This window comes from Rhinoraja longicauda, chromosome 28 (genome assembly GCF_053455715.1).
Source record: "Rhinoraja longicauda isolate Sanriku21f chromosome 28, sRhiLon1.1, whole genome shotgun sequence".
In the NCBI taxonomy this organism is placed as follows: Eukaryota; Metazoa; Chordata; class Chondrichthyes; order Rajiformes; family Arhynchobatidae; genus Rhinoraja; species Rhinoraja longicauda.
This window is the reverse complement of record NC_135980.1, coordinates 23,875,484-23,888,413: the sequence shown is the minus strand read 5'-3', so window position 1 is coordinate 23,888,413 and position 12,930 is coordinate 23,875,484. Positions and strand designations below refer to the sequence as shown.

The window sequence follows — 12,930 nt, the reverse complement described above, 5'->3', positions numbered from 1 at the left end:
CTCTTACCAAAATGCACGATCTCCCACATTAAACTCAGTTTCTCAATCTTTTGCCCAATCATTCACCTATTTATATCCCGTTGCAGAATCTCAGTATCCTTATCATAACATGTCCTTCCGATATATTGTGTCCCATTGGCAAATTTGGAAACGTTACATACTGTTCCTTCCTCCAAGTAACTAAACAACAGTGAACAACTGAGGCCAAGAATTGATCTGTGTAATACTCGACTAGTTTCCATTTTCCAGTCTGAAAAGGACTGTTATTCCAACTCTGTTTTCAATCCATTCTGACACACTTTTGATGCCATGGTCTTTTATGCGTCAACTCCCAAGTGGCAACTTGTCAATTTCCTTTGGAAATCTCAATATATTACATCAGCAGGTTCCCCTCTCAATTCTCTCTGCTACATTTGAGTTATAAAGCTTAATTACAGACTTTTCAGTTTATCACACTCATTGCCTCTCCCCAAATAATCACTTACCCTCTAAGCTTTCCTGCGCATCTGAAGTCAGATCCCCAGACTGAAGCTGATCACGTAAAAACTGAATGATGGAATAGGCGAGGCGTTTATTGTCCGTCATTATGGGTTTCTATGCTAAATTTGTCAGATCGATGCACTAACAGAAACAAATACTTCAATTAGTCAAATTACTTAAAAACTTCAATATGTTAAAATGATGAACTAACATGCTTCACCTTCATGGGATGTTTAACATTTGTAGTCACATTGTCGTATTTGAACAGCTATACAATCTGTCAGTCACACTGTTGTACACCTTAATGTGACAAAATCATGGTTTTGTTTAAATAGGATGCTGTTTAATTTTCATCTTTGATTTAATGTTAGCATTCAAATGCTAGCATATTCAGAGAAATTTGAATGTACAAACATAGAATGAGTCAGTCATATTGAGTAAATGATAACTTATAGCTGCAATGTCTCTACAACTTGGAGGAAAATTTGCCAGTGGCAGTGCATGGGGTAGGATGATATCAAGGAATTGTGTGCGGCTTTCTCATCAAATCCATCATTATCACATTTATCTGAAAATGGAAAGCTCAATTCCTCCTAACTTGAGGAAGGACATCCTTGCTATGAGGCAGTAAGTTCACGAGGTTAATCCCCGGGATGGCGGGACTGTCATATGAGGAAAGATTGGAAAGACTGGGCTTCTATTCACTGGAATTTAGAAGGATGAGAGGGGATCTTATAGAAACGTATAAAATTATAAAAGGACTGGACAAGCTAGATGTAAGAAAAATGTTCCCAAATTTGGGGAGTCCAGAACCAGGGGCCACAGTCTAAGAATAAAGAGGCCATTTAAAACTGAGATGAGAAAAAACTTTTTCACCCAGAGTTGTGTATTTGTGGAATTCTCTGCCACAGAAAGCAGTGCAGGCCAATTCACTGGATGAATTTAAAAGATAGTTAGATAGAGCTCTAGATGCTAGTGGAATAAAGGGATATGGGGAGAAGGCAGACACAGGTTACTGATTGTGGATGATCAGCCATGATTCACTGGAGGGGCCACAGTCTTAGAATAAAGGGGAGGCCATTTAAAATTGAGGTGAGAAAAAACTTTTTCACCCAGAGAGTTGTGAATTTGTGGAATTCTCTGCCACAGAGGGCAGTGGAAGCTAAATCACTGGATGGATTTAAGAGAGAGTTAGATAGAGCTCTAGGGGCTAGTGGAATCAAGGGATATGGGGAGAAGACAGGCACGGGTTGTTGATTAGGGATGATCAGCCATGATCACAATGAATGGTGGTGCTGGCTCGAAGGGCCGAATGGCCTCCTCCTGCACCTATTTTCTATGTTTCTATGTCTTTGTTTCTATCACAATGAATGGCGGTTCTGGATCGAAGGGCCAAATGGCCTCCTCCTGCACCTATTTTCTATGTTTCTATGTTTCAAGGCCACTGGGAACGATCACAACAAAACCTTTTTTATGTATAGATTCATTTCATGCCAAACTATTTCCCGAGTGACGTGATTTCCAATATCTTTGAAAGCATAAATGGGTTATGTGGATACAGAATAATGGGGAAGTTATGAATTGTGATACATAGGTGACAAACACCTTAGGATGTTGCAAAGTGACACAGTAATTTTGCAAATGAAGACCAGGCACCAAATTGTTTACTCCCATTAACTCTTCAGATGAAAGAATTGTATCTATATACTAAAACTCTCATTTGTTATCTTGTTTGTGACTGAACTTCAGCCAAAACGGTACACGATAGCGCAACAATTTTAGGCCCACCTTACTCACCATTGTCACTTTAGTGATAATGCAAGTACTTTTATTGAAATTGGTGTTATATTTTTTAAGTTGTTCACATTTTAAAGTTTAAACAGAGGGGAGCGGAGGAGGGAGGGGGGGAAAGGGGGAGAAGGGAGAGGGAAAGGGGGGTTGAGGAGAGAGGGGAGGGCGGACAGGGTGCTGCACCAACGCAGGAGAGGTTTGGGCCCAACGGGTCCACTTTGTCTAGTAATCACTAAAATACTATTTTATGCCATCAGAAAATCCATTTAACGTGGTTATGGAGAGCACATCTCTTCTATTCTGAATAGAGTTCAACAAAAAATTGCTGATGCTGGAAAACTGAAAGAAAACAGAAAATGTTAGAACAAGCAGCATCTGTGGAAAGAAACAATTAATATTTTTTGCTTTGTAAACTGTTGTTGACCATCGCTCCCTGCACACATGCCTTTTGGCCCAAGTGCTAACATTGCTGATTATATAATACAAAACAAAAACTGGTCATTGATGTTACATGTTTGTGAATAATTGAATGTTATGGAGACTATCGCATAGTCTGTTTACCAAATTAGAGGAAAGATGTGAGAGCACTGGAGAGGGTGCATAGTAGATTCACCGGGATGTTGCCTGAGATAGAGCTTTTCAGTTTACAAGGAGGGACTAGGTCTATTTTCTCTGATGCGGAGAAGGTTAAGAGGGTAGACTACTGAGGTAAATAAAATTCTACATAGATTGGGCTGCAGGAAACTTCCCCTTATCAGTGGTATATAAAACTAGAGGATATAGATTTAAGCTAAGCAGTAGGGGATGTAGAAGGGATCTGTGGGGAACCGTCACCATTCAAAGAGTGACAAGTACCTAGAATGCAATGCTTGGGACAGTCATGGAAACAGAACTGTTAGCAGCATTTTAAGAAGCTTCTAATCAGAACATGAATAGTCTACACATAGAAACATAGAAAATAGGTGCAGGAGTAGGCCATTTGGCCCTTCGAGCCTGCACCGCCATTCAATATGATCATGGCTGATCATTCAACTCAGTATCCCGTACCTGCCTTCTCTCCGTACCCCCTGATCCCTTTAGCCACAAGGGCCACATCTAACTCCCTCTTAAATATAGCCAATGAACTGGCCTCAACTACCTTCTGTGGCAGAGAATTCCACAGATACACCACTCTCTGTGTGAAAAAAAAACTTTCTCATCTCTGTCCTAAAAGACTTCCCCTTATCCTTAAACTGTGACCCCTTGTTCTGGACTTCCTCAACATCGGGAACAATCTTCCTGCATCTAGCCTGTCCAACCCCTCAAGAATTTTGTAAGTTTCTATAAGATCCCCCTCAATCTTCTAAATTCCAGCGAGTACAAGCCGAGTCTATCCAGTCTTTCTTCATATGAAAGTCCTGCCATCCCAGGAATCAATCTGGTGAACCTTCTCTGTACTCCCTCTATGGCAAGAATGTCTTTCCTCAGATTAGGAGACCAAAACTGTACGCAATACTCCAGGTGTGGTCTCACCAATGCCATAGATGGCTATGGGATAAATGCTGGAATACGAGATTAATATGAGCGGTACCCATTGGCCAGATTGGTGTAGTGGGACGAATGGTCAATTTCTATGCTGCTCCATGACGTTATAAATAATTGAAATCAAGATGTTTTGCTAATTACACAGAAAGCACAGCAGAGAAATACAAAACCCTCCTACACTGGTCCTCCACAGGAGCTGCTTCGCTATTCTTCAAACCTTCTCAGCATAATTGTTTAGTCTGAAAAGATCTAGCTTTTCTTAAATGCTTCAATAACCTTTACAATAGACAATAGACAATAGACAATAGACAATAGGTGCAGGAGTAGGCCATTCAGCCCTTCGAGCCAGCACCGCCATTCAATGCGATCATGGCTGATCACTATCAATCAGTACCCCGTTCCTGCCTTCTCCCCATACCCCCTCACTCCGCTATCCTTAAGAGCTCTATCCAGCTCTCTCTTGAAAGCATCCAACGAACTGGCCTCCACTGCCTTCTGAGGCAGAGAATTCCACACCTTCACCACCCTCTGACTGAAAAAGTTCTTCCTCATCTCCGTTCTAAATGGCCTACCCCTTATTCTCAAACTGTGGCCCCTTGTTCTGGACTCCCCCAACATTGGGAACATGTTATCTGCCTCTAATGTGTCCAATCCCCTAATTATCTTATATGTTTCAATAAGATCCCCCCTCATCCTTCTAAATTCCAGTGTATACAAGCCCAATCGCTCCAGCCTTTCAACATACGACAGTCCCGCCATTCCGGGAATTAATCTAGTGAACCTACGCTGCACACCCTCCATAGCAAGAATATCCTTCCTCAAATTTGGAGACCAAAACTGCACACAGTACTCCAGGTGCGGTCTCACCAGGGCCCGGTACAACTGTAGAAGGACCTCTTTGCTCCTATACTCAACTCCTCTTGTTACGAAGGCCAACATTCCATTGGCTTTCTTCACTGCCTGCTGAACCTGCATGCTTCCTTTCATTGACTGATGCACTAGGACACCCAGATCTCGTTGAACTCCCCCTCCTCCTAACTTGACACCATTCAGATAATAATCTGCCTTTCTATTCTTACTTCCAAAGTGAATAACCTCACACTTATCTACATTAAACTGCATCTGCCATGTATCCGCCCACTCACACAACCTGTCCAGGTCACCCTGCAGCCTTATTGCATCTTCCTCACAATTCACACTACCCCCCAACTTAGTATCATCTGCAAATTTGCTAATGGTACTTTTAATCCCTTCGTCTAAGTCATTAATGTATATCGTAAATAGCTGGGGTCCCAGCACCGAACCTTGCGGTACCCCACTGGTCACTGCCTGCCATTCCGAAAGGGACCCATTTATCCCCACTCTTTGCTTTCTGTCTGTTAACCAATTTTCTATCCATGTCAGTACCCTACCCCCAATACCATGTGCCCTAATTTTGCCCACTAATCTCCTATGTGGGACCTTGTCGAAGGCTTTCTGAAAGTCGAGGTACACCACATCCACTGACTCTCCCTTGTCAATTTTCCTAGTTACATCCTCAAAAAATTCCAGTAGATTTGTCAAGCATGATTTCCCCTTCGTAAATCCATGCTGACTCGGAACGATCCCGTTACTGCTATCCAAATGCTCAGCAATTTCGTCTTTTATAATTGACTCCAGCATTTTCCCCACCACTGATGTCAGACTAACTGGTCTATAATTACCCGTTTTCTCTCTCCCTCCTTTCTTAAAAAGTGGGATAACATTTGCTATCCTCCAATCCACAGGAACTGATCCTGAATCTATAGAACATTGAAAAATGATCTCCAATGCTTCCACTATTTCTAGAGCCACCTCCTTAAGTACTCTGGGATGCAGACCATCAGGCCCTGGGGATTTATCAGCCTTCAGTCCCATCAGTCTACCCAAAACCATTTCCTGCCTAATGTGGATTTCCTTCAGTTCCTCCATCACCCTAGGTTCTCCAGCCCCTAGAACATTTGGGAGATTGTGTGTATCTTCCTCAGTGAAGACAGATCCAAAGTAACGGTTTAACTCGTCTGCCATTTCTTTGTTCCCCATAATAAATTCCCCTGCTTCTGTCTTCAAGGGACCCACATTTGCCTTGACTATTTTTTTCCTCTTCACGTACCTAAAAAAACTTTTGCTATCCTCCTTTATATTATTGGCTAGTTTACCCTCGTACCTCATCTTTTCTCCTCGTATTGCCTTTTTAGTTAACTTCAAATACCTTTCGTGGTAGATATTTTCTACTTTGATAGGTTTCAGGAAAGGAAAAGTACATATGCAAGCAATCGCAGTTGATTTTGCAACGTGTGGAAAAGACAGGGATATAGCAGCAAATAAAAAGCTGAATCAAAAGAGAACAAGGAAAGAAAATACGTATTTTTCTGATCTAGGCTCATATAAAGAACAAACATGGTTGAAGATTTATTGTTTCTTTGCATTAGATCCAGATCTGAAATCACCCCCCAGATGTTTACATGGCTGATCCAAGAGGATTTGAGAGGGGGGTAATTGTAGCGAATGCTGTTGACCTTTGCCGATTGATTTGATCACACTCTGGAAGAATTACGTTATAGTTGGAGGGAAGCAATTCTTCTGGCTGTCAAAGGAACTATGTTGACCTCCAGATTTTCTCTCTGCCAACAAATACACCTGCAAGCAGTAGAAACAAGGAACTGCAGATGCTAGTTTACCAAGGAAAGACACAAAATGCTGGAGTAACTCCGTGGATCAAGCATTCCTGGAGAACATTGACAGGTAACTTTTTGGGTCAGAACTGGCACTCGTGTATTTCCCATCGCTGCACCTCTTAGGCTGGTACAAGAACAATCCAGATGGCCCTCGAGTAAGATAGCAATGTCACAGCAGAGACCAGGTATCGGGCAGCAAGTGGTCAGCTCTTTGCCTTCGGTCTATCAAGGATTTTAATGATTTTTTGTATGTTTTATTTAGAAACATTTACAGACTATCAGAATTGAAGCAAGTGACAACAAAATTAAAAACTAAAGACACAAAAGTACTAAGAAATAATGTATGACATTAAATTAAACTAATGATTAAGAATTATTTTCCTTCCCCTTTGCCTTCTAATCTGCAGGCCAAGAATACCATCGATATAGTCCACTTTCATATCCCATGCAAAGTGTGAGCAGCCATCAGACGCCAGTGGCACTTTCCCAGCCTAATGCTGAAGTGTCGCAGTCACGTTCAGCTTTAACACAGGGACTTATGGAATCCAACGTTGGGACAAAATGACAGATAAAGCACATCTGTCAATCAGCAAGTCCATAACTTCCACATTCGACAGAACCTGCGGAAGCTCAAGACTTAATTTTCAGAGGCTGACAACTTACTATTCTGAATGTATGTGCCGATTACAGTCAATCTTTGCTCCAGTATTCTTCTGCGATGGAAGGATGACAAAAATGCCATGTTCTTTTTAAAATGGTGACATCTAATAGCGACGTCAATGGAACCCTAGGGAAGTCATCCGACCTGAGATGTTAACTCTGTCCTATCTTCACATATGCTGCTTGAACGGTTTGATATTTCCAGCATTTTGTGTTTTATTTATTTCAAATTGTTTGTTTCTTGGCAAGGAAACCGCAAAATGTAATTTGCCTGTCACTGTAATTTGTTTTTCATTTTATAAGGTCATAAGTGATAGTAGCAGAATAAGGCCATTTGGCCCAAGTCTATTCTACCATTCAATAATGGTTGATCTTTCGCTCCCTCCTAACCCCATACTCCTGCCTTCTCCCCATAACCCCTGACACCCGTACCATTCAAGAATCTATCTATATCTAGTTTTAAAATATCCATTGACTTGGCCTCCACAGCCTTCTGTGGCAAAGAATTCCACAGATTCACCAATCTGTGACTAAAGAAATTCCTTCTCATTGCCTTCTTAAAAAACATCCTTTAATTCTGAGGCTATGACCTCTAGTCCTAGACTCTCCCACTAGTGGAAACATCCTCTCCACATCCACACTATCCAAGCCTTTCACTATTCGGTACGTTTCAATAAGGTCCCGACTCATTCTTCTAACCTCCAATGAGTACAGGCCCAGTGCCGTCAAATGCTCATCATAAGCTAACCCACTCATTCCTGGCATAATTCTTGTAAACCTCTGCTGGTCCTCTCCAGGGCCAGCACATTCATCCTCAGATATGGTGCCCAAAATTGCTCACAATACTCCAAATGTGGCCTGACCAGCACCTTATAGTGCCTCAGCAGTACATCTGTTTTTTTAAATTCTAGCCCTCTTGAAATAAATGTTTTGGTATTTCATCACAGAAAGGCCCAGTATATTATAACTGTTAGTTAAAACAGCTTAAAGTTAAATTAATATCACAATGTGATAACGAAACAAGTTATCGGCATAATATTTGATATTTATCAATAATGTTATAATGGTACACAGAACTGATTCAGATAAAGCCCAAGGTCATTTGGTATAAAGTCACAGCAGGAATGACAGCTGACTGAACCTTTGTAAAATCATAGATAAAGTATTATAATAATGAACACCACAAATAAATGGTAATGTAAATGCAAATAGAAAAGCTTGATTTATTGTGGCAACTACATTGAATGCTCAAATGTAGTATGCAAGTATAGAACTAGCATATAATACCAAAGAAAATGCTCTCCCTTGAGCAGGCTCCTCTATTCAATAAGTTGAGTGATTTAACTTCATAAGACACATCAATTGAGTTTCATAACAAGCATAAAAAAAGCTAATGGCATGTTGGCCATCATAACGAGAGGATTTGAATACAGGAGCAAAGAAGTCCTTCTGCAGTTGTATAGGGCCCTGGTGAGACCACATCCTGGAGTATTGTGTGCAGTTTTGGTCTCCTAATTTGAGGAAGGACGTTCTTGCTATTGAGGCAGTGCAGCGTAGGTTCACAAGGTTAATCCCTGGGATGGAGGGACTGTCATATGAGGAAAGATTGGAAGGACTAGGCTTATATTCACTGGAGTTTAGAAGGATGAAAGGGGATCCTATAGAAACGTATAAAATTATAAAAGGACTAGACAAGCTAGATGCAGGAAAAATGTTCCCAATGTTGGGGAGTCCAGAACCAGGGGACACAGTCTCAGAATAAAGGGGAGGCCATTTAAAACTGAGGTGAGAAGAAACTTTTTCGCCCAGAGTTGTGAATTTGTGGAATTCTCTGCCACAGAAGGCAGTGGAAGCCAATTCACTGGATGAAGTTAAAAGAGAGTTAGATAGAGCTCTAGGGGCTAGTGGAATCAAGAGATATGGGGAGAAGGCAGGCACAGGTTAATGATTGTAGATGATCAGCCATGTTCACAATGAATGGCAGTGCTGGCTCAAAGGGCCAAATGGCCTCCTCCTGCACCTATTTTCTATGTTTACTTTAGAGCAGCAAGAATTGGGCAAGCAATCCCTCAAGGTATTCAATAAAATCATGTCTAATCCCTAATCTGAAGCCTATTTTCTTTCCACACCGTCATGTTTCAAGATAACCTTTAAAAACGAAACTTTATTTCAGCCTTGAATATATTCAAGGCTTGCCGATTCAGATTCCTCTAAGATAGCGAATTTCAAGGTACCACAACTCATTAGTAAAGACATTTCTCATCTTAGAAACAATGTGAATAAAACAGAGAATCAATGAAATATTTGACAGACCAGGCAGCACTTGCAGTGAGATAAAGAGAATTAATGTTTCAGGTAGTTGACACCTTGGTGAGCAACAAGATTTCAATATTACAAGACGGGATCTGGTCAAACATATCATGCTGGAGTAACTCAGCAAGTTAGGCAGCATCTCTGGGGGACATGGATGGGTGACATTTCAGATTAAGGTCCTTCTTTAGATGGAAGACCCTTCTTGAGTCTGAAGAAGGATCCCGACTTAAAATGTCACCATCCATGCCCTTCAGAGATGCTGCCTAACCTGCTGAATCACTCCAGCACTTCGTGTTTTACCAGATCCCGTCTTTTAACGGTAGGTTTTTAAACTGGGGATGGCTGACTTCAACAGCATAAGAGAAAATTTGTCAAAAGAGGATTGGGAACAGCTGCTGCGGCTAAAATGACAGCTGAGAAGTGGGAGTCTTTCAAAAAAGAGTTACGAAGAGTTCAGGGACAGAACGTTCTAGTAAGGGTGAAAGGAAAGACATCAGGATTAGTGGACTTCAAATAACAAAGGATATTGAAGGTTTTGTCAGGGAAAAATAAAGCATATGTCAGGTAGAGGCAAAGGCAAGTAGAATTGAGGGTGTATATTACAGAACATTAAGGAGAGAAATGAATAACGAAATTAGGGCAGTAAAGAAAATTTAATGAGAATTACAAGACACTCCCACTCTCTGCAACAACTCGATAGCCAGGGAATGATTGGGTCTCCTTATGGACCAAAGCAGTGATCTATGTGTAGCATCAGGTAATATAGGCAACATCCTAAATTAATATTTACCAGAAAGTTGAGGAATGCATTCTGGATGGGATATGCACAACGAAGATTATAATCTAAAGTGACTCAGTGTTAAGGAAGGTGTTAAAGGTCGTGGGTTGATAAAACCCTAAGGACAGATAAGATCTAGCCCAGGTCACTATGAGAAGCAATGGATGAGATAGTTGGACCCCACCATAAAAAAATTCCATCTACTTTAGCCACAGATGAGATGCCAGAAGACTAGAGAACAGCTAATGTTCCTTTAAGAATGGCAGCAGGTACAAGTCAGGTAACCACAGGCTAGTGAGCTGAATGTCAGAGGTAGAGAAATTGTTGGAGATCCTTAGGGATAGGATTTACATACATTCAGAAAGGCAGGGGTTCTTCACTGACAGTCTGCATAACATTGCGCAGAGGAAATCCCTCCTCAATTTGGCCGAGTTCTGAGGTGGTAATTAAGAACATTTAAGGCAGGATGGTAGATGTTGTCGAAATGGACTTTACAACATTTGACAACATCCTACACAAAGGTCCAAACAGTTCTGGCACATGGGTTCCTAAGTGAACTGACTCAGAGTAGTACGTTTACATATTCTGTTGTGCTGAATATGTAAACAAATTCACTGTTCTGTTTGTGTCTGAAGAAGGGTCTCGACCCGAAACGTCACCCATTCCTTCACTCCAGAGATACTGCCTGTCCCATTGAGTTACTCCAGCATTTTCTGTCTATCTTCTGGGACAAACACTCTCTTGACTAATTGGATCAAAATTGGCTTGGTGATAGGAGGTAAAGGATTGATGTGGAAGGATCCTTTTATGATTGGAAGTCTGTGACCAGTGGTGTATTGCAATGTTCTGTGCTGGAACCAATGTTGCTCATAGATATTAAAGTAACCAGTTTATGGAATACATGAAGGCTGGTGGTGTAGATAACAGGGGAGGTTTTTAAGACTCCAACACTATATACATCAGATTAAAAATTGGGTAGAACATTGGTAGCTGGAATTTAATCCCAAGTGCAAGGTGATGCATTTTGGGAGGCCGTTGAGGGTTAGTAAATGGTAGGGCAAAAATAAATGTTAATAAATACTTGGACCTTGGAGTTCAAGTCTCCAATTCCCTAAAAATAGCAAAACAGGTTGATAACGTGATGAAGAATGCACGTAACATACTTGTCTTCATAGGTTAGAGCATAAAAAATTGCCATCCAAATAGTTTTATGTTAGGTATCAAATAACACGATTTTCATTTTGTCAAATAAATAGAAATGCAGTCAAGTGTTACTAACTCTTTCAATTATGAAATATTCTAAGTATTTACAGCATTGCCTATCTATTCCTTCACATTTCCAATATCAACTGTATTTTTCGATTGCTCGTCTTTCAAAGCCTGTTGCACTTGAAGAGAACATTTTTTTTCCCAAAACACTCATAGTTACAGGTCTGTTTACGGTGAGCGAAGGAGACCGTGAACAAAATCGACATTTCGTGAAACCTCCTTATGCTAAAGTAGAACCACGACACTAAGAATCCTGTTGAATTATTAAATCCCATTCCTACTTTCGAGGGGTCTGACGATGGAGCAGCTGTGTAAAGGCATCGGCAAGGAATGTGCCAGCTATTACCACATAAATAATCACACAGGCAATACTGGGGCAGAACATTCCAGTTTCGGCCTACCATGTCCCAGAGCCTCCTCAGCTGTAAGTACCAATATAGCCATCGGGGAATAACGCTCCTCGTAGCAGCTCAACTGTAATGTGAAAGTGTGGAACAATCTCCCCCAGGGGCACGCGGCACTTTGCTGGCGGTCCTGCATGTTCCCATTATAAGAATAGTCGCTTAAACTCACCTTTTCCCTGACACTTACCAACACGGACACTTCCACCACCAACACGGCACCTCACTACGCAGGCGCCGGCCGCTGACGCTCAGGAGCGCATGCGCAACCCCTCCGCGTCGCTTCAGCAACGGCGCATGCGCAGCCAACTCATCGCTTCAGCAACGGCACCGCGTTGGCGCAGCGGTCGAGTTGCTGCCTTGCAGCGCCGGAGTACCGGGTTCGATCCCGACTCCGGTTGCTGTCTGTCCGGAGTTTCTACGTTCTCCCCGTGATCAGCATGGGCTTGCTCCGAGATCTTCGGTTTGCTCCTACACTGCAAAGACTTGGTATAAGTGTAAATTGCCCCCAAATGTGTGAACTCAACGACGTATGCACTGCCAACGCATCGCTTCAGCAGCGGCGTGGGCTAGGTGACAACGATTTATACAGACAATGAAACTCAAGAGTGAAACTAGAACGTTGACTAGGATGGGAGAGGGACCGAGAGAGAGAGGGGATGCAAGGGTTACTTGAAGCGAGAACTCAATATTCATACTGCTGGGTTGCAAGCTGCACAAGTGAAATATGAGGTGCTATTACCTATCCCATAGCCAACAATGGACCATTGTTGGTTCCACCTTTCCTTGATCATCGTTACTTTTTGCATATCTTTCATTCATTTGTTCTATATCTCTCTATATCACTGTCTACATCTCGTTTCCCTTTCCCCTGACGCTCTTGTCTGAAGATGGGTCTCGTCCTGAAATATCACCTATTCCTTTTCTCCAGGGATGCTGCCTGACCCGCTGAGTTACACCAGCTTTTTGTGTCTATCTTCGGTTTAACCCAACACCTGCAGTTCCTTCCTAAACATTG

The 12,930-nt window shown here is 41.8% G+C and overlaps 1 protein-coding gene across 1 annotated transcript in view; it reads right to left on the bottom strand.

Moving 5' to 3' along the window:
- Window positions 1-12,194, bottom strand: part of LOC144607037 (small glutamine-rich tetratricopeptide repeat-containing protein alpha-like) — a 33,159-nt gene extending 20,965 nt beyond the window's left edge. Inside the window, exons 1-2 of the mRNA XM_078423597.1 lie at window positions 12,103-12,194; window positions 486-621 (exon numbers count right to left, since the gene is read on the bottom strand). Coding sequence (XP_078279723.1) covers window positions 486-585 — 100 coding nt within the window. The 5' untranslated portion in view covers window positions 586-621; window positions 12,103-12,194. The remainder of the gene's footprint in view (window positions 1-485; window positions 622-12,102) is intronic.
- Window positions 12,195-12,930: the final 736 nt, after the last annotated feature.